General features: G+C 37.9%; 2 protein-coding genes across 9 annotated transcripts in view; both read left to right on the forward strand.

Annotated features, from left to right (window-relative positions):
- cemip (cell migration inducing hyaluronidase 1) overlaps nt 1-22,817 on the forward strand; it is a 1,140,081-nt gene that overhangs the window by 551,839 nt on the left and 565,425 nt on the right. The window lies entirely within an intron of this gene.
- The window catches only part of il16 (interleukin 16), a 114,990-nt gene that overhangs the window by 84,827 nt on the left and 7,346 nt on the right, over nt 1-22,817 (forward strand). For 5 of the 8 annotated variants that reach the window (XR_012383146.1, XR_012383143.1, XM_021477711.3 and 2 more), the window contains 4 exons: nt 2,366-2,552; nt 16,325-16,426; nt 19,485-19,731; nt 21,897-22,025. Coding sequence is in view for 3 of the 8 variants with exons in the window: in XM_021477711.3 (XP_021333386.2) it covers nt 2,366-2,552; nt 16,325-16,426; nt 19,485-19,731; nt 21,897-22,025 (665 nt within the window). In the remaining 5 variants the exon portion in view is untranslated. Of the gene's footprint in view, nt 1-2,365; nt 2,662-9,577; nt 10,106-16,324; nt 16,427-19,484; nt 19,732-21,896; nt 22,026-22,817 lie in introns of those variants that run through there. The other 3 variants (XR_012383144.1, XR_012383147.1, XR_012383145.1) reach the window with 1 other exon arrangement.

The following is a 22,817-nucleotide window of genomic DNA, read 5'->3' on the forward strand; positions in this document are numbered from 1 at the left end:
GTGACATTTTGCGATGCAACACGATACGATTCACACCCATATCACGATACAATGCGATAATTCAGCACTAACTAATTAGATCAAGTTTATGAGATTATGTGAAAGAGGATGTTGTGCCATTGAATGAGTTTCATTATTTATTAACCAAGTAAAACCAAGACTTTTTTTTACAAACTGGCTTTTCTCTCAGAGCCAGAGAGTGTCAGTTTACAGTAGAGGGCCATTTTAGAACATATAGCACATATTATTTAAGTATTTTCAAGATAAACAGAATGTATAAGTGCAATATATATTAAAATATATATATTTGCACTCTTTCAACATAAAGGTTTACCATTGCACAACAAGAATTGTGATTTAACTTTTCAACTATGAAAACAAGTTTTACAAAGATATATTTTGCCACTGAATATTCAAAACTTAAGGTCGTGAACTAGCAGTGTTATGCTGCTTTGAAACATCACTGTCACTGTAAACAACAGGCTAATAAAAATATAACAAACCAGCAATCTTCTTGCTGTGAGGTGGTCAAACTACCCACTGTGCCACCGTGACACCCATTATTTTTATCATTATTATTATTAATATTATTATTATTATTATAATTAAATAAAAATTAACAGAAGGAGGTGTTCAAAACCTTCGTTCTCCGTGACACTAGGCTGAATATCTTTGCAGATGAACAGGGCCGGCACGTCCATAGAGGCGACCTAGGCGGCCGCCTAGGGCGGCAGTATAGAGAGGGCGGCGTCCGCAACACCCCCCCTTACCACCCGCATCCTCAGTTATGTCCGCGACACCTCCATCAGCGCCCGCTTGTCCTCAGTTATATCCGCGCATAGGGTGGCAGAATAGAGGTCCGCGACACCCGCGTCCTCAGTTATGTCCGCGCATAGGGCGGCAGAATAGAGGTCCACTGGAAGATGGAGCTTTCACAACAACACCGTGGCGCCGCTTCAAGTGAGATTTCTGATTAGTCGTACTGCCCGCGTATTTTACAGATGCGCGGCACACTTTTGCAAATTGCATCTGTCATGTCATGTCGTCCATCCTTAAATCCATAATGTTGCCATACTTTAGATTTAAAACTAAGTGGGGAATAAAATTTGTTTTGCTTCTCGCACTTTCTGAGGGCGCTCCACTCGCTTCATCCGCACACCTGATACAGTTGTAGTGTAAGTATACACATCCGCAAATCCGTTAGGCTTACTTTATGTAGGTCGATTAAATTATGCGCCAAAAACAGGTTGACAACACTTGTTAATAAATAAAAAATACATTCTATATTAAAAATATAAGCTGTATCTTGGAAAAACCGATGCATCTCGCAAAAACCGATGCATCTCGATTTGCTTCCAAAATTTCATTCATCCTCTGCTGCTCAACCGATGCACTCGCATCGTGCACGCGCATGACCGCGTATCGATACATATCGATTAATCTTCCCATCCCTACTGGACAGAGATTTAAAACATGGAGCAATCGCTCGCTTTTAAAAATGTCTAATAAGCTTGTTTAATCCCGCCCATTTTCGGAGCGCCGCACAACAGAATATCACATGCTCAAACTCTAAAGTGACCGCAGCATTATTTCAACCCTAATTATACACACCTGGGCTCGCTAATCAAGCTCTTACTAGGCTTTCTAGAAACATCCATCAGGGTATGTTAAGGCAAGTTGCAACTAAACTCTGCAGGACACTAAATTAAGTTTGGTGACCCCTAATTTAGGATATGAGCTGTGGTCTTATAGCAGGACTGCACAAACTTGATCCTGGAGGGCCAGTGTCCGGCAAAGTGTAGTTCCAAATTCAATTATACACACCTGATCTAGTTAATTAAGCTCTTACTAGGCTTTCTAGAAACATCCATGCAGGTGTGTTGAGGCAAATTGAAGCTAAGCTTTGCAAGACACCAACCAAGTTTGGTGACCCCTGATTTAGGATATGAGTTGTGGTCCTATAGCAGGGGTGCCCAAACATCCTGGAGGGCCGGTGTCCTGCAAAGTTTAGTTCCAACCCTAATTAAACACACCTGGGCTAGCTAATCAAGCTCTTACTAGGCTTTCTAGAAACATCCATGCAGGTGTGTTGAGAGCTAAAATCTGCAGAACACCTGCCCTCCAGGACCAAGTTTGGGCACCCCTGTCTTAGAGGAAATGGGATTTCCACTCTTGCTCCAAATCAAGGGTGACCATCCTTGCTCCTGGTCCAACATATCATTTCAAGTAACCTGATTTTCTCAATTCATTGGTTGAGGTGTTTTGGTTAGCTAAACTCTACAGGATATTAGTCCTCCAAGAGCAGCAGGGTTAACTCCCCCAAATCAGGCACTTTAAAACAAGTTCATTTATATCTGTTCCACAGCTTGGCTGAATTGAGAGAGCGTACCATTGAGAGAGGAGAGGAGTGCAAGACGGACGACTGGAAACCTGAACAAGCCCTCACTTCAGCCTCAGCCGCCTGTGCCCAATCCATGCTCTCTGTCCTTCCGCAACCGGAGATCCAGCGGATGATTCAGGAAGTGAAGGACCTGGATGAAGACACGCTAAGGGTGGGTTTAGCTCTGGTTTGATAATCATAAGGCCGGTAAATGCCGTCGGCTATTGTCTGTCGGTGATTACTTCCACTTCCTGCTCTGAAAACCTGAATACGTATGAGAGGTTGGTAACGCTTTCTTTTACAACCCGCAAAGTACCGCGTAAGTACAGTGAAATTACAGTGTACTTTTCTGTACGTACTGTGTAAGTATAATTAACGTATGTGTAGGTATGAGGGAACAAACCGTAATGCTTGGGTAAAAAGGGGGTAACAACCAGATGTTCATCACGAAAATTACCGCATAAGTACAGTGAAATAACGGTGTACTTTTCTGTACCTATAGTGTAAGTATAAATAACGTTTACGTAAGTATAAGGGAACAATCTGTAATGCTCGGGTAATAAGGGGATAACAACCAGATATTTAGCATGAAAGGTACCGCGTAAGTATAGTGAAAAAAGGTTTTAAATTGCAAAAGAACAAACCATAATGTTTGCGTAAAAGGGGAGTAACAATAAGATATCCATCACGCAAAGAAGTATATTAAGTTTACGATGTACATTTCTTCAAGTATTGTATACATATAAAGAATTATGCAAGGATGGTGACAACCTATTGCTATCTGCAAATGTACTGTACATGCACCTGCGTGAGTACATTAGTACTCTTATTCAGTGCTTGGGTTTCATATGGGGTGTTTAATGAATAAAAGGTTTACAACCTGTGAAATTATGAACCCTTATTGTATACTGTATGTATTTTAAATCTGCAATTCAATATAAAATATATTTCCATACACTACTTACCTTATGTTTACTCGTCGATCTCACCAAAGCCATTAATGTCTCCATAACTCACTATCAACAAATAACTTTGCATGACATAGGCCTACCGTCAGGGTTCAATGCAGATTAAAACAGGCTCGCATCTTTACTGCTGTTGCACAGGGGGGCTAACTGTTGCATTTCAGTAAATGTATAGCTGATGCTTTATAGAAAAATCTAGTAATTTGGTCTTCAATCAATAAAAACTGCTGCTGTAGTTTACTCTGTTCTTAGTGTTCAAGTATACACTAGTATGTTAAAGTTCAGCTTCTTCCCTCTTTGTTCCCTGTAGTTAAAGGGTAAATACAGTATTTGTTCCCTCCTTGTTCCCTGTACTTACAGGGTAAATACCACATTTGAGGGTTGTAAATTAAAGTGAAGCTTTGTTCCTCTCTTGTTACCTCCTTGTTCCCTGTACTTACAGGGTAAATACCACATTTGAGGGTTGTAAATTAAAGTGAAGCTTTGTTCCTCTCTTGTTACCTCCTTGTTCCCTGTACTTACAGGGTAAATACCACATTTGAGGGTTGTAAATTAAAGTGAAGCTTTGTTCCTCTCTTGTTACCTCCTTGTTACCTGTACTTACAGGGTAAATACCACATTTGAGGGTTGTAAATTAAAGTGAAGCTTTGTTCCTCTCTTGTTACCTGTAGTTAAAGGGTAAATACAACATTGGTTCCCCCCTTGTTCCCTTTAGTTTACAATGTAAAATCTTGAAGGCAGTGAAATAAATATACAAACACACAATATATTTCTTCTTTACTTTGTAACCTTTATTTTAATAAATAAGCATTTTAAAAGACTTTATATTAATCAAACATTGTCTTGTCTATCATTGCCTATACTCATTCATTTTCTCTTCGGCTTTGTCCTTTTGTTAATCTGGGGTCACCACAGTGGAATAAACCACCATCTTATCCAGCATATGTTTTACACAGTGGATGCCCTTCCAGCTGCAACCCATCTCTGGGAAACATCCATACACACCCACTCACACGCATTCACTACGGACAATTTAGTCTACCCAATTCACCTGTACCGCATGTCTTTGGACTGTGAGGGAAACCGGAGCACTCGGAGGAAACCCACGCGAACGCAGGGAGAACTCCATGCAGAAACCTTCTTGATGTGAGGAAACAGCACTACCTACTGTGCCACCGTGTTGCCACCCAGCTGCAACCCATCACTGGGAAACATCCATACATACTCATTCACACACATACACTACGGACAATTTTACCTTACCCAATGTCACCACATATTTTTGGACTTGTGGGAGCACCCGGAGGAAACCCACGCCAACATGGGGAGAACATGCAAACTCCACACAGAAATGCCAACTGACCCAGCCGAGGCTCGAACCAGCGACCTTCTTGCTGTGAGACGATTGTGCTACCCACTGCGCCTGCCTATACTCAAACAGCAAAATAACACATTATTTCCTTCCCCCTTTTCTTCTGGCATCTCTTGCTTGGCTTCCTCTTCTGCTCTTCTCAGCTTCCACTGAGGACTCTGATGGTGAGTGGCTGATGAAATCCCATGGGTCTTGCTGCTCTGCATTTATATAAAATATATGAACAGACAGAAAAGCTTTTAGTAAGCTATAGACATGTTTATTTTCCTGTTTAATGTGTGTGTAGTGGTTGTCCAACAATTTCACACACTAAACATTTACAGATACCATACAGACACTATACATTACTATCAAACAAAAGTACTATCATCAGATCATATGGGAGATTGTGATCATTTATAGTGATAATAATTAAAGCGCAGAGGGGAAAAGGCTTAAATATATGTGCAGGCAGTATAGACTTTGAAGTAAAGATTATTTGCAGTTCAGTGTACATATTTAAATTCTGTGTCACTCATTAAATGGTAAGTAAATGTAACGTTTGGGTGAACTACCCCTAAGGTTAGTTTTTGATTAAAGTACATGTCTTAACCCATCATTAGTCCTAAATAAAGTGAAAGATAACATAATATGGTTGATGTACTGTTATGGACCCTTTTTACATTTCAGCGCAGTGAATGGGAAAGTACAACACATTTTTTTACAATCTTCTTTGCTCAAATAAAATGAAAACTTTACGATGGTGTTGTCTCGACAATTAGAAAAATAAAAAAATAGTGTGAAACTGATAACGCCAGCAAGAAGAGAGAATAACTTCTAATTTACTCATGACCATAGCCACTGTTTGAAACACCTCGCACATGTAATCATATTATATAATGCATACGTAAATACAAATAAATGTTATTTTATAAAAAAATCATATAAAAAACTCAAGGATTTTAGATCCTGATGATCGTTAAACGCGTCATAACAGTGTTGTGAAAAGGGTGTAATTGTTAAAAATAAGTACAAACATCAGATATAAACAAAAACCTAAACAAACACTTCTATGTACATAACGTCATAAAAATACTTGTTTTATTTACCTCGCGCTGCCGTCCTTGTACTGCCGTGAACAGGAAATTCTGGGAATGGAGGACGGAGAGTTGAATCGATTCGTCTTCAACAAACCGATCAGTGTGACATCAAAACATCGCGAGAACAACAGACAGCTCCGTGTGCATTTGAATCCATCTCGCGATATAGTATCACTTCAGGTACGCGCCTACTGATTCGTTGATTCAAACGAGTTGTGAATCAAGAAGCCTCTAAAGATCTGCAGCAGCACGCCACGAGGTTTTGCTCAGACTTTTGGGACGTTTGGAATTGCTCCGTCTTGTCACCATGTAACACATGTGAGTAAATCGTTGTCAGTAAATAAGGCTATTGTTACGATTAGAAATTGCATTAACCAGATTATATTTATTTTGTTTCATTTGTTTTTAGCGTAACATTAACGTTAGTTCATGGCCGAATCTAAACGGCCAGCAGCGAATATTTACCAATGTTTACTGTCGTTTACTTTGCACATCTTAGAAATGTTGCCAAAGTTCCTATGGATTTAGTTTCTTCATGTCATTCCAGAAAGACTGGATGATGAGCAGGTCAGATCTCTGTGGCTGTTGTCATACTGACTGTGCAGACGATTTTCTCCCTTTATACGTTAATTACAGCAAAGTTAATGACAAAATTAATGTTTGGAAATGTAAATTGATATTTTCTGTAGCATGCCAGTTTGATATATCAATAGTCCCCCCCCCCCCCCACCCACCCAATTACTAGTAACGTTTGCCTAGGACTTTAGCACAGTAGCCTACTATTTAAGCCTTTTCCCCTCTGCGCTTTAATTATTATCACTATAAATGATCACAATCTCCCATATGATCTGATGATAGTACTTTTGTTTGATAGTAATGTATAGTGTCTGTATGGTATCTGTAAATGTTTAGTGTGTGAAATTGTTGGACAACCACTACACACACATTAAACAGGAAAATAAACATGTCTATAGCTTACTAAAAGCCTTTCTGTCTGTTCATATATTTTATATAAATGCAGAGCAGCAAGACCCATGGGATTTCATCAGCCACTCACCATCAGAGTCCTCAGTGGAAGCTGAGAAGAGCAGAAGAGGAAGCCAAGCAAGAGATGCCAGAAAAAAAAGGGGGAAGGAAATAATGTGTTATTTTGCTGTTTGAGTATAGGCAGGCGCAGTGGGTAGCACAATCGTCTCACAGCAAGAAGGTCGCTGGTTCGAGCCTCGGCTGGGTCAGTTGGCATTTCTGTGTGGAGTTTGCATGTTCTCCCCATGTTGGCGTGGGTTTCCTCCGGGTGCTCCCACAAATCCAAAAATATGTGGTGACTTTGGGTAAGGTAAAATTGTCCGTAGTGTATGTGTGTGAATGAGTATGTATGGATGTTTCCCAGTGATGGGTTGCAGCTGGGTGGCAACACGGTGGCACAGTAGGTAGTGCTGTTTCCTCACATCAAGAAGGTTTCTGCATGGAGTTCTCCCTGCGTTCGCGTGGGTTTCCTCCGAGTGCTCCGGTTTCCCTCACAGTCCAAAGACATGCGGTACAGGTGAATTGGGTAGACTAAATTGTCCGTAGTGAATGCGTGTGAGTGGGTGTGTATGGATGTTTCCCAGAGATGGGTTGCAGCTGGAAGGGCATCCACTGTGTAAAACATATGCTGGATAAGATGGTGGTTTATTCCACTGTGGCGACCCCAGATTAACAAAAGGACAAAGCCGAAGAGAAAATGAATGAGTATAGGCAATGATAGACAAGACAATGTTTGATTAATATAAAGTCTTTTAAAATGCTTATTTATTAAAATAAAGGTTACAAAGTAAAGAAGAAATATATTGTGTGTTTGTATATTTATTTCACTGCCTTCAAGATTTTACATTGTAAACTAAAGGGAACAAGGGGGGAACCAATGTTGTATTTACCCTTTAACTACAGGTAACAAGAGAGGAACAAAGCTTCACTTTAATTTACAACCCTCAAATGTGGTATTTACCCTGTAAGTACAGGTAACAAGGAGGTAACAAGGGAGGAACAAAGCTTCACTTTAATTTACAACCCTCAAATGTGGTATTTACCCTGTAAGTACAGGTAACAAGGAGGTAACAAGAGAGGAACAAAGCTTCACTTTAATTTACAACCCTCAAATGTGGTATTTACCCTGTAAGTACAGGGAACAAGGAGGTAACAAGAGAGGAACAAAGCTTCACTTTAATTTACAACCCTCAAATGTGGTATTTACCCTGTAAGTACAGGGAACAAGGAGGTAACAAGGGAGGAACAAAGCTTCACTTTAATTTACAACCCTCAAATGTGGTATTTACCCTGTAAGTACAGGGAACAAGGAGGGAACAAATACTGTATTTACCCTTTAACTACAGGGAACAAAGAGGGAAGAAGCTGAACTTTAACATACTAGTGTATACTTGAACACTAAGAACAGAGTAAACTACAGCAGCAGTTTTTATTGATTGAAGACCAAATTACTAGATTTTTCTATAAAGCATCAGCTATACATTTACTGAAATGCAACAGTTAGCCCCCCTGTGCAACAGCAGTAAAGATGCGAGCCTGTTTTAATCTGCATTGAACCCTGACGGTAGGCCTATGTCATGCAAAGTTATTTGTTGATAGTGAGTTATGGAGACATTAATGGCTTTGGTGAGATCGACGAGTAAACATAAGGTAAGTAGTGTATGGAAATATATTTTATATTGAATTGCAGATTTAAAATACATACAGTATACAATAAGGGTTCATAATTTCACAGGTTGTAAACCTTTTATTCATTAAACACCCCATATAAACCCTGCTGAAAAATCCAGCTTAAACCAGCCTAGGCTGGTTGGTTGGTTTTAGCTGGTCGACCAGGCTGGTTTTAGAGGGGTTTTGGCCACTTCCAGGCTGGTTTCCAGCCATTTCCAGCCTGGTCTTAGCTGGTCAGGCTGGGAGATGACCAGCTAAAACCAGCTTGACCAGCCTAGCCAAGCTGGGAGTCCAGCCAAAACCAGCTATATCCAGCTTAAACCAGGCTGGTAAAGCTGGTTTTAGCTGGATTTGGCTGGTCATTTTCCAGCCTGACCAGCTAAGACCAGGCTGGAAATGGCTGGAAACCAGCATGGAAATGGCCAAAACCCCTCTAAAACCAGCCTGGTCGACCAGCTAAAACCAGCCAACCAGCCTAGGCTGGTTTAAGCTGGATTTTTCAGCAGGGAAACCCAAGCACTGAATAAGAGTACTAATGTACTCACGCAGGTGCATGTACAGTACATTTGCAGATAGCAATAGGTTGCCACCATCCTTGCATAATTCTTTATATGTATACAATACTTGAAGAAATGTACATCGTAAACTTAATATACTTCTTTGCGTGATGGATATCTTATTGTTACTCCCCTTTTACGCAAACATTATGGTTTGTTCTTTTGCAATTTAAAGAAAAGTACAACGTTATTTCACTATACTTACGCGGTACCTTTCATGCTAAATATCTGGTTGTTATTCCCTTATTACCCGAGCATTACAGTTTGTTCCCTTATACTTACGTAAACGTTATTTATACTTACACTATAGGTACAGAAAAGTACACCGTTATTTCACTGTACTTATGCGGTAATTTTCGTGATGAACATCTGGTTGTTACCCCCTTTTTACCCAAGCATTACGGTTTGTTCCCTCATACCTACACATACGTTCATTATACTTACACAGTACGTACAGAAAAGTACACTGTAATTTCACTGTACTTACGCGGTACTTTGCGGGTTGTAAAAGAAAGCGTTACCGAGAGGTTTGACAGAGGAACAATCGGTTTTCTATGAAGAAACAGTTGGTGAAGCTCACTTGTTTAGAGAGTTGGTTTAGACATAATAAAATATGCAACTCTTGGTCAATAGTGTGACTTCCTGACCAAGGAAGTGTTGCAAAGGGTGCTGTTTGCTGCCTTTTTGCAGATGTTTCTAGAAGAATACAACTCCAGATGGTCAGTTAATGAGAATTATTTATTAAATGGCCCAATACATTTTGTTTTATTAACGTCTACACCTACCCCAGCCCTAAACCTATCCCTCACAGTAATGTAAAAACAGTCATTATTGTTGCATATTGTCATGTTCAAGTATTCAAACTGTATCCCTATAGACTTTACCCTGTTTTGCATTTATGACCAATTCCCTTATTGATATTTATGTTTGCAAACAAACAATACTGTCTGTATTCCTTCAGGTTAGTGAGAAACTGTTTTACATGCCCTTGCACAATGTCCGTTTGTGTTGTGAAAGTGAAATGCGGAAAAACAAGACGTTTTTTTTTCTTCAGACATTTCATAAGAGTGTGGCTGTTTTTTTTTTTCTTTTATTAGCTACATAAATAAATTCACAATACTACTTCAGCTAATCACTCCTCTTTAGCACAGTTAGCAGGGCTGGATTATGGACCCAATCCCTTGAATCAAAGAAGCTTCACTGTAGTTTATTTTAAATGGTCCTGTGGTTTGACAGATTATCCGCTATTTCCACAGGGATTTTGAAGTGTGCATCTGACGAACACTTTACTATCCCATAAGGCCATTTGAGAAGATTTGTGAATAATGAATATCAGCGATGAGGTTGACCTCATAGGTTACATGGCAATTCCATTATTACAAAATCTGTGTACCTGAACTGTACTTATGCAAGTTTGTATAAATACATAACATATTTGATGAAGCACAGTCATCATCAATATTCTGAACACTGTCAAGTATTATATGATCAAAATCTCATAACATGTTTTTTATGTTACTTTAGCTTATTTTAATAATATAATCAGGTTTCAACTTTATTTTTGGTGCCGACAGATGCATTAATGGGGCTGTGTAGGCCCGTGCAGAGACCGTCCAAAGGGCATGTGCAGGATACATTTTTTTGAAGAGCTGGGTGGGGGGGGCACGCGCGTACTCTAGAGCGGTGTTGTCGCGCGTCTACTAAAGGGCGGGACCGAGGGTGTGCCGCATCGCGAGGGCACTTTTGATCATTTTGGAAGGGCACTTTCTATCCAAGACTAAAAATGGCATGTGCACTGCACAGGTTGAGCCCAATGTGTGCACGTGCCTGGGGCTGTGTGTACATTTTTGACTCTTCTAAAGCATACAAATAACATAATATGCTTGCAGATATAAAAACATGCCAAACATACTTATTTATCTGAAAAGTACAATGTTAGTCTTTGAATGAGTGAGTTCTGTATAGAAATGTCTGTCTTTGTTTTGGTCTGTGTAACTCCACCCACTTCAAGTTTACCCAATTACATTTAGCCACCCAAGAACTCCTTGGTAGAAAATAAAGTGCATTTCATTTTAGACATGAAGGCTGCTTCAATAGCACAAATTCAAAATGGTAAAAATCTATGAGGCAAACAATACAAATTTATTAAACTTAAACATTAGCTAAGCAGATTACAGTGTAATTCTGTGTGTACACCAGACACGGCACGCGTAAATAGACGCGTGAACATTTTGAATTGCCACTGTGTATGAATTGTGCTATATAAATAAACTTGCATTGCCTTTTGTTGAGTTTACTCGCTTCATTTGCGCATCAAATTCACTTCAAAATAGATGCAGATTCGTGTCAAGGGCAGGGCTTTTGTCTGTCCGGCAATGCTAAATGGCTAACATAGATTTATTTGAGATAGTAGCTGTGCTTTATGTGCTTTAGGAAGGCTGATAAACAGCGTAGATTTGTTCGGTGCTGTGTCTGAGTCCGCTAGATCTTTTCACAGGTGCACCCAGAAATAGCTGAGCCCAGTTTGATAAACTGTTGTCCGGTGTTGGCAAGAGGATTTTCCCTCAGGATACCAACAACAGGCACTTTGTCATAATCACTCCCTTGGCAAGCTCATGATTGGTTAATGCGGCGCGAATGTCCACTGAATTACAGATTTTACAACTCGAGCATTGCATCATTCACACAAATCGCAGCACAGAATGTCTATTCGCGTCTTTGCATTGATTTAAGATGTAAATACTCGCACTTTACACTTCATCCGTGTCTAGTGTGAACGCAGCATCAGGTACGATCATCGTTGCATGCTCGCTTCTGTTGATGTTGTCAGTCTGGCAACCTGCATGTGTGTCAAGTCTTTGTGTGTGTCCCTATTTAATATCCTAATCTAAAATTTTGAATTTGTACTGCAATACATATTTCAAGCTAACATACTGCACACCTTTATGTCCGTTTAATTGATGTTAAGTTACAGTTAATTTGTTATCGACATCCAAATGGCGCAAATGATTAATAAGTATTTCTACTTTTCTAATCTAATATTTCGAATATGTACTGGAATACATAGTTCAGCCATTAGGTTGCATACTGCAACCTGCATACTGCACACCTATAAGTCAGTTTAATTGATGTAAATTGAAATGACCTAAAGTTTACAGTTTCACAGTTAATTTGACCTGGAAGACTGTTGCTCGCATTTATCGCCGTTTAACACCTTGTGACTAAACAAAGGGGCGCCAAACGTGCTTCATTAAAACGGGTCAACCATTTTAGTTCACTGACTCTTTAGTTCACTGGCCTGGAGCTGATATTGTATAGTAAACAAAAACAAGCACAAAACAGTCTAGACGAGCACATATTCCTAATGACGATGATGTACTAAGACAAGATGTATGCAATACAATGAGTCGTATAATAAATGCAACAAAAACTACAAAACGTCGACAAGAAGGGAGATTGTTTGCCAGCTAGCAAACACCATGTTAATGATTTTAACAGGCATGTAAACACTGTACCTCTCCTTCTGTGCAAGGAGCGAATTTATAAAGTGTACCAAAGTCCTTTTAAGGCAAGTCAATTCAATCGATGGCCATCTTTGCAACGCTTCTCAGGCAGTATGCTCTGGCATTCTGTCTAAATGGGGAAACATCAAATTCTCCAAAATTGCTTGCCAATACATTAAACAACAACCATCTCTTTAGCTTAATTTCCAAACATTCGAATCACAAAAATCTGCAGAAACTCATGTGTGGTCTGAGCCCCTCCTCTGGAGAATCTTCAGTCTATAGCGATTGCTGATTGCCTTCTGTACTAGTTGGCGGGGCTTCATTTGGCATATGGACTGTTACATTTTTCCCCATTCAAAGCTATACAAGTGAAATGTCTTGTGTATTCTAGAGTCTGAATGTGTCAAGGTATTTCTGTTTTTCCATTAAGCGCTATCTATTTAATGTAATGTAATGTAATGTGTATTTATATAGCACATTTATTGTCTATGGCCATACACCCAAAGCGCTTGACATTCATGAGGAGGCAGCCACAGGACAATGGCGCCAGTGCGCTCACCACACACCAGCTATTGGTGGAGTGGAGAGACAGTGATAGAGACAATTCGGTGGAAGGGGATGATTGGGAGGCCATGATCGTATGGGCCGATAGAGGGACTTTGGCCAGGACACCGGGGTTACACCCCTGCTCTTTCACGAGAAGTGCCATGGGATTTGTAATGACCACAGAGAGTTAGGACCTCGGTTTAACGTCTCATCCGAAAGACGGCGCCCACTGACAGTGTATTGTCCCCTTCACTTTTACTGGGGCATTAGGACTCACAAAGACCACAGGTTGAGCGCCCCCTGCTGGCCTCACTAACACCACTTCCGACAGCAACCTAGTGTTCCCTAGTGGTCTCCCATCCAGGTACTAACCAGGCTCAGCCCTGCTTAGCTTCAGTGAGAAACCGGTCTTGGGCTGCAGGGTGATATGGCTGTGGCAATCTACTGTCAGAGAGTGATTTTGATAACGTGATATTTGTGATATTCATTCTGCTCATTGCTGTTGAAAATTGCTTGAGTATGAGTGCCGAAAAACATCTTAAAATAAAAACTGATGACAACTATGGTTGGGTGATGTCGACCAATTTTCGACCAAATGCGAGGTCTAATGTGAAACACTGCAATGGACAATGGCATCGTTGTTGTAGGTGGCTGTAAATGAATCATTTATGAATAGTTAATTTATTCATAACAAATTAATTATTTGCAACTACCTGACCCGCATGGTCTTTGTTTTCCCCATAACCAAATCATAAATAAATAAAGATAATTTATACACAAATTACCACCTGTCAATCACTTTTTTTTTCCACGAGGCATGAACAGGCAGAGTTATCCATGGCATCAACCAACTTGGTTGGTAAAAAAAAGGTGCAAAACCAACGGCAACCAACCAACAGTATCTGAGGTTTTCGCTAATGTTACTAAGCACAAGTGTGAACGACTGAAGCAGAGTACTGACTCTGTGACGCGTTACCTGATAGATTCAAAAGACTGAAGAGTCGTTAGATAGAGACAAGATTAATGAAATATCACCTTTAACAACTATAGTGAGACACGATCAAGTGGTACATCCTTGATAAACTGTCCGACCTGTACCGCTCTCTGGGGTTTTGTGCTCAAAGCACCCGCTGACTGCTGGAGCTCAGACGTGCGCATATGCTGCAGCGCATGGCAGAGTGTGTGTCAAGTCATGTGATGTGCGTTTTCAGCGGTACAGTGTGGACGGAGTTCTTTTCAGAAACGCTAGATGGGGATGTGGATCATTTTCATTTTAAAATGCCTTTTGAAAACTAAGCTGTATTAGTGTAAACATGGCCTAATCGTGTACAATTGCTGCTGCGAAAGGGGGAAGGGTGGAGGATTGCGATGCCGTCTCAGCATCATGATGTCCATCGGCCATCAGTGATGGACCCAACCCTAATGACAACCATAAGCAAGAAATGACCAAAACATTTGATTACACTTTAGTTTAAGTACCAATTTCCACTATTAACTACTTGCTTATTAACTGCCTAATAATAAGATGTATAATAAGCTGTTTATTAGTACTCATTAAGTGTGGTCTTATTATACATCCCAATACCAAAAACCAACTACTACCTTAAAAACTATTAATAAGCATAAATAAATGAGTAGTTTATTTAGCTAAAAGCTTTAGTAAAGGGTTTGTTAATAGCATAGACTGTAAAATATATGGACGTAGTATCCTTGACGTCACCCATTGGTTTCTGAAGAGCGCAAAAGAAGCCACAAGTAGGCGCGGCCAACCGAAGCAATTTTGTTCGCGCGTCATCACACCCACGGCGGGATACCAAACAAGGGCAAAGAGGCGGAGAGTGAGCGGAGCTACAGATACCTGCTGGCATTTTGCTTGGACCTGGTTCAGACACACTTTACTTTGGGAGAAATGCTTAATACTTTATCACCTGCGACTCGTTTGTATTCTGACCACTTGTGCTTAGTTGTATACTATATCAATGAAGTGTTTAGACTTTTAAAAACACTGCTGTAACACATTGAGCCACGAAACATTGTTCTCATGAGGTTTTTCAACAGGAGGAAAACGCAATTACTTCCAAACACTTCAGATATAGTCTGTGTTAGTTACTGTAAGACTATTGATGAAATCCAGCATAACACTGTATGACAACGCTTCAGATGACTGTTCTAGAGCCTACAGCTAATCAATCCGTCAGATTCTGAAGTGCATTACAGCTCTAAATATAAATAGAAACGATAAATGATCTTAATCAAAACAAATACATTTATAGAGATGGTAAATAAGTATATAACTTTACTCACATGGGAAACGGAGGCCATGTGAATGGTTTGTGAGCACAATTAAGTGCACTCAGCATGCCATGCCATCTAATAATTGTAGGAAACAAGTCCAAAAGGCAGTTGACTGTGTAAAGCCACATAAAACAGCACAGAAATACGATAAATATGCCAAGTTCAGTGGCTAATCTGCAGGATTCAGCTGAGGTGACGTGACGGCGACCAACGAGACCTAGCTGTCACTCAAGTGGCCACTCCCTTAATTATGCAGGCTTAATTTAACTTAATATAAAGGAAACGGATGAGTTATAAATAAATTCACCCCCTCTCAGTTGTCATGAAGGCTAATATTAGCTGTATTAACCAAAATCTTTTTTTGCACCAGGCTGTAAACACCTTTTTTTCTGCTGTAAAGTTGGCCATTCTAACAGTGGGCTCAATTGAAATTTGCTCTATTTTCTAGCCAGGAGCGGCCAGGACTAGCGGAATTTCGGATGAATTGCAGTTTTAGTTACTTCCGTATTGGCTTCCTGAAGGAGAGCAGGAGGTTGCCGCTTGGTTAATAGTGAGAATTGTACCTTAAAATAAAGTGACCAAAATGTCTATCATCATGTTTCTAAACAATCATGCTTAGACAAATGTCATCCTTTAAGACTTTTTTAAAATAATTATGAATGACATACTATGCTATTCCAACTCAGGAAAGCTATTTCTCTTGAAAACGGCATGATGCAATGGAGCGGGAACATTATCCAGCCCGTCTGGAAGTCATCAATCAGGCAGCTGTTCTTACAAAAGCGATAAACCCATGCAGATTGTTCTAGAATAACTGCTGTGCTAAATGATTTAGAGTACTCAGATTCTTCTCGCAGTACAAAGAGGTTTTTAGAAGCGCTGATACTCTATAAACAAAGCTGATTTTGGTTTCTTAATGTCCATTAGCAACTGGAAGACATCCACGTCGTGATTCTACATAAAGAAGAAGGAGCTGGCTTGGGTTTCAGCATCGCCGGTGGTATTGATCTGGAGAACAAAGCAACTACAGTGAGTGACGTCTCTATATCTCCATAAACCACAGTCTTTACCTTTCAACAGGAGACAGACTCTTAACGTTTTATCGTCATTTGCATAACCTCATGTCTTTCTGACATATGGAAACGCAAAATATGATTGTGCTTAGGTTGAAAGCAAGCTTCAAATCTCATTCATTATTAAGGAATGAGCATTTGGGGCAGACTTGACGTCAGCGATGATAATCAACCTTCTGCCATAGGTGTCATATTTCTCATGCAACTTTGCACATGGATTTTGCAATGTGGTGGCATGGTGGCTTAATGGTTAGCACTGTCGCCTCACAGCAAGATGTTTGCTGGTTCAAGTCACAGCTAGGCCAGTTGGCATTTCTGTGTGGAGTTTGCATGTTCTCCCATTGTTGGCGTGATATTCCTCCGGGTGCTTCGGTTTCCCCCACAGTCCAAAAACATGCACTATAGGTGAATTGGGCAAGCTAAATTGGCCGTAGTGTATGTGTGTACATTAGAGTGTATGGGTGTTTGCCAGTTCTGGGTTGAGGCTGAAAAGGCACGGCTAAAACCTATGCTGAAATAGTTGGCGATTCGTTCTGCTGTGGTGACCCCGATGAGTAAAGGGACTAAATAAATGAATGAATGACAGAAAGGACTATTATAAGTGCACAATGACTATGCTGTTCTGATCCTTACAAACTCAACACAGAAAATGATTAACATTTTTGAATGACGACTTATTTCAAAATATTAAATAAGAAGAAACTAACGCAAAATACTGATATATCAGGTCAAAATTACGTAAGGATGATTCAATTATGATGTATATTCTCTTTTTTGGGTGGATAAAAACACTCTTATTGATCATAACTTTGGGGTCAGTGTGTTTTTTTTTATTTTAATTACATTCTTATATTTAATAGAATCTATTAAACATTAATAAATAATAAAAATTTCTAATAAAAAATATTTTCTTAAGAATCAAATAAAATATTATCAAGCAGAACATCTAGATAAAAAAAATTTATAGAAAATAGAAAAACATCTTACAAGAATTAAAACATATTTAAATTTATGTTACTCTGAAAAAAACGTTATATTATGACTTTAGAAAAAAAACAAATAGAAAATAGAAAAAAAACATCTTACAAAACACATTAAAAAAAAAAAAAATATATATATATATATATATATATATATATATATATATATATATATATATATATATATATATATATATATATATATGTGTGTGTGTGTGTGTGTGTGTGTGTGTATATTGTTACCCTGAAAAGAAGATGTCATTTTATGTAGTTAAAATATAAATAATAAAAAAATTTATAAAAATTCTAATAAAAATTAGTGCAGAACATCTAGATGAAGGAAAACATTTTAAAAAATCTATATTTGAAATATAGTGTTACCATGAAAAAACATATTACTTCATTTTCTTTTTGGCTTAATCTCTTTATTAATCTGGGGTCACCACAGCGGAATTCAATTCAATTCAGCTTTATTTGTATAGCGCTTTTACAATGTAGATTGTGTCAAAGCAGCTTCACATAAATGGTCATAGTTACTGGAACAGTGTGGTTCAGGTTTTAGTGTTTAAGTTCAGTTCAGTTCAGTTTAGCTCAGTTCAGTGTGATTTAACCATTACTGAGAGTTCAAACACTGAAGAGCCAATTCATCGATGCGTAGCTCTACCAATCCTGAACCATGCGAGGCAGTGAACCGGAAAACTGATCCAGGAAGTGTTTAGGCAGCGGATGCCCTTCCAGCCGCAACTATCTCTGGGAAACATCCACACACACACACACTCATACGGTCAATTTAGCCTACCTAATTTACCTGTACCGCATGTCTTTAGACTGTGGGGGAAACCGGAGCACCCGGAGGAAACCCACGCGAACATGGGGAGAACATGCAAACTCCACACAGAAACGCCAACTGAGCCGAGGCTCGAACCAGTGACCTAGCGACCTTCTTGCTGTGAGGCGACAGCACTACCTACTGCGCCACTGCTTCGCCCAAACTTATTACTTAAAAAATAAATAAATAAAAAAAATTCTAATAAAAAAACATAGAAAATAGCAAAATATGTTTCAAAAATTATATTTTAAATATATTATCTGAAAGATAAAAACTTATAAAGAAAAAGATCTTATGACTATCTAAAATCATAATAATGATAAAATAAAAATGTTTCTTGAGAATTTAATAAAAAAAATCGGACAAATGAAATGATACTAAAAATGCAGCTTTGCATCAAAGCAATAAAATATATATTTTTATATTGAAATAGAAAAACCTTATTACTGTATTACTTGTATTTTACTGTGTTTTTAATCAAATAAATTCTACCTCCATGAGTATAAAAGACTCGTTTCAAAAACATTTTTCAAAGCCTTATATTGACCCCGTGATTTAAACAGAAGTGTATCTTACAGGACAGATGCAAACTTCAAGTGCTTCACTTTACCTGTGAATACAAAATGTTTACAGTTAATGCAAGCAAGAAATATTTTACAGTCTAATATACAGTTGAAGCCAGAAATATTAGCTCCGCCTGAATTATTAGCCTCCCTCTATATTTGTTCCCCAATTTCTGTTTAACAGTGAAATTTTTTTAACACATTTCTAAACATAATAGTTTTAATAACTCATCTCTAATAACTGATTTATTTCATCTTTGCCATGATGACAGTAAATAATACTTGACTAGATATTTTTCAAGACACTTCTATACAGCTTAAAGTGACATTTAAAGGCTTAACTAGGTTAATTAAGCAAATCATTGTATAATGATGGTTTGTTCTGTAGACAATCAGAAAAAAAATATAGCTTAAGGGGGCTAATAATATTCACCTTAAAATGGGCTTTAAAAATAAAAACTGCTTTTATTCTAGCGGAAATAAAACAAACAGGACTTTCTCTAGAAGAAACAATATTATCAGACATACTGTGAAAAATTCCCTGAATCTCATTTGGGAAATATTTAAAAATAAATTCACAGTAGGGCGAATAATTCTGACTTCAACTGTATAGTTATTTACTCACCATCTACATCCCCTCAGGTTCACAGAGTGTTTCCCAGTGGTCTGGCAGCTCAGGAGGGCACCATTGAAAAAGGAGATGAAGTCTTGTCCATCAACGGCCAAACGCTAAAGAACGTGACGCACAGCGACGCCACAGCGATCCTCAGACAATCACGGACCCTGAAGCAGGCGGTGGTGGTGGTGTCCAAAAACAAAGATGCAGAAGGCAAGAGCGCTAACGCCAATGAGTCCAGCTGTAGCGGTGGAGCCGAGAGCAGCATCGCAGGTGGGCGAACATTACTGACAACAACATTAAAGTCAATACTTAACAGGAGCTATAGGAACATTACATAAGCTGACTTGTAGATCCAAGACCCGTAAAGAGGTGATGCCAACCACTGAAGACTTCGAAGACAACAGATACACTTAATAGACTTCATTGAACATCTACACATAGACATCACGTATATACTATATAACTGCAGGTTAATGTTTATATATAACTTAAACTGTTAAAAGCTATTAGTTATCTGTCAGTTAATTAATATATTAGTTAAAGTTAGTAGTATCTAATAAAAAATGCATGGTAACTAAAAACCTTAACTTTCCTGGTTTTGATTGACCTTTTGTAAAGCCGCTTTGAATCAATAATTATTGTGAAAAGCACTACAAATAAACCTAGATTGAATATACTTAAATCCCTGTTAAAGTCAATTGATGTTTCGCTGATGTACTGATTGTGTCCAAATTTAACACGTCAGCTGCTCTTACATAACTTCAATGAAAATTTAAGGGGAAACTTAAAGGTTGGATTTAGGTACATTTCCTCCCCAATCCTTTGTTGTGTTTTTAAAGGATAGTCTATCTTGTTCAAAGCCTATTGGAGTTTCTTCCTTCTGTTGAACACAAGAGAAGATACTTTGAAAAATGCTGGCACCCATTGGCTTCTATTGTATTTCTATTCCTACTATGGAAGTCAAGCAGCAACTAGCGTTCTTCAAAATATCTTATTTGTGTTCAACAGAAGATTAAAAATCAAACGTTTAAAACCACATGAGGGAGAATAAATGAGGTGATTTTCATTTTTTGGGTGAACTATCCCTTAACGACATCTTATTATGCTTTTCACAATGTCAACTCCCCTAACGTGTTACCTTCACATCTAATATATGATATTTCTACATCTTTAAACTGGCAAGACTGTAAAAAAAGCATAAATGTTTTGTTTGTTGGGTGGCCGAGGCACAGACTGTAAAGGCTCCCCCTCTTAGGGGGCGCGGAGCAGCAGCTCATTTGCATTTAAAGCAACAGACCAACAATTGTCTGTAGAGCGTGGTGTATTATATACATTTTTTGCTGTATTATATATTTTTGCTGTGTTTTGTGCTGATATTTCACAGACACTTTTTGTAAATTTAGATTACATTATCTGCCAATACCGTAAGCCTAAAGAAAATTAGGTAACATGTTAGTAACAATTCACACCATTAACAACTGTATTATTACAGTACCTGCCTATCTTTAAGATATTAATGGTTATTATTTTTCAAGACACTTCTATACAGCTTAAAGTGACATTTAAACGCTTAACTAGGTTAATCAAGTTAACTAGGCAGGTTAGGGTAATTAGGCAGTTTATTGTATAATGATGGTTTGTTCTGTAGACTAATCGAAAACAAATATAGCTTAAAGGGGCTAATAATATTGACCCTAAAATGTTTTTTTTTTTTTTAATAAAAACTGTTTTTATTCTAGCCTAAGTAAAACAAATAAGACTTTCTCCAGAAGAAAAAAATATTATCAGACATGTTCTGAAAATTTCCTTCCTTCCTTGGAAAATATTTAAAAACTGAAAAGAATATAAACAGGGGCTAATAATTCTGACTTTAACTGTATAAAGCATGATCTTATTCTATGCGTCTAATCTTACCCAATATCTAAACCCAACTACTATCAAGTAATTAGTAAACTAAAAAGTCTTAGTTAATAGTTTGTTAATGGTCTGTTAATAACGTGAATTATACATTTTAATAAAGTGTGATGGAAAATTAAATCAGTGGTGTAAAACAAATAACAGTGTTTAAATGACACAAATAATAAACACATTACAATAAATTGCAATGGAGCTGGTTTTATAAAACACTTGAGAAATGACTTTTAAAAGTGGTAAATAAAGAATGAATACAGTTATTAAAGAACATATTGAATAGCATTTAAATTAAATCTGAAATATTACTTGCTTTAACTGGAAACATTCACCATCAATTTGTAAATGAACTTGATTTGTGCAGCTTTTTTGCAGTGTGTGTGTGTGTGTGTGTGTGTGTGTGTGTGTGTTATTAATTATTGTTCAAACATCATTAAGAAAACATACAAATAGCTCTAAAAGCAAATAGGCATATCAATGCAATACAATTCATGTTAAACAGCTTTTTTTTTAATCTCTTTTAGGAGACGATGGAGGGGAAGTCGTAACATTTGAGCTGGAGAAGAACGCAGGAGGAGTTGGATTCAGTCTTGAAGGAGGAAAAGGCTCGATTAGTGGAGACAGACCACTAGCTGTCAACAGAATATTCACAGGTGAAAATACATCATAAACCTTATTAATAGACATTCTAAATCTGCATACTATTTCTGGATTCTGGGAATGTTTGGACTAGATAAATGATTATTTTATTTAACAGTCAAATGTAATATTTCCCATTAGAAACACATTATATCTGAAAGGCAACTTCTCTGAAACATTTGAAAGTTTTCAGTGTTACCATGTTCTTACTATGGTATTATTGGATTTAACTTTTTACTATTTACAAAACAGAAAAATTATAAGAAATGTGATATACATGAAACAAAAATGTATTTGAAAATAGTATTTATGTCATTGTAACAAATCTATGAGAACATATCTAAGAAATATCCATATTAGTATGAAGACAGAAACTAATAGAATTTATAACCCAAAATTGGTATAGAAACAATGCAACATTTATTAAATCTACAAACTTATTTCAAGCTTAAGGAACATTACAATACTACAACATTTGTTAGAAAAGGCTCATTTTACAAGTCTGCTAGAGTTAATCTAGAAGATTTCAACCATTTTAGCACACGTCACTTTTAGCTTAGCTTAGCATAATGAATTGAATTGAATTGGACCATTAGCATTTCATTCAAAAAAGTTTTTTTCAACTTTTTAAAACTTGAGTCTTTTTTTTTTGTTACATCATGTCATAAAACCGACAGGTAAAAAATAATGACTATTTTTTTTAGCCCAATACTGCTAGGAACGATACTATCATTGTGGCGTATTAGTCAAAAAGCCAGCTATAAAATATCAATTACTATCTTATTTGCAGGTAAGAATAAATCATA

This window comes from Danio rerio, chromosome 7 (assembly GCF_049306965.1).
Source record: "Danio rerio strain Tuebingen ecotype United States chromosome 7, GRCz12tu, whole genome shotgun sequence".
NCBI lineage: Eukaryota > Metazoa > Chordata > Actinopteri > Cypriniformes > Danionidae > Danio > Danio rerio.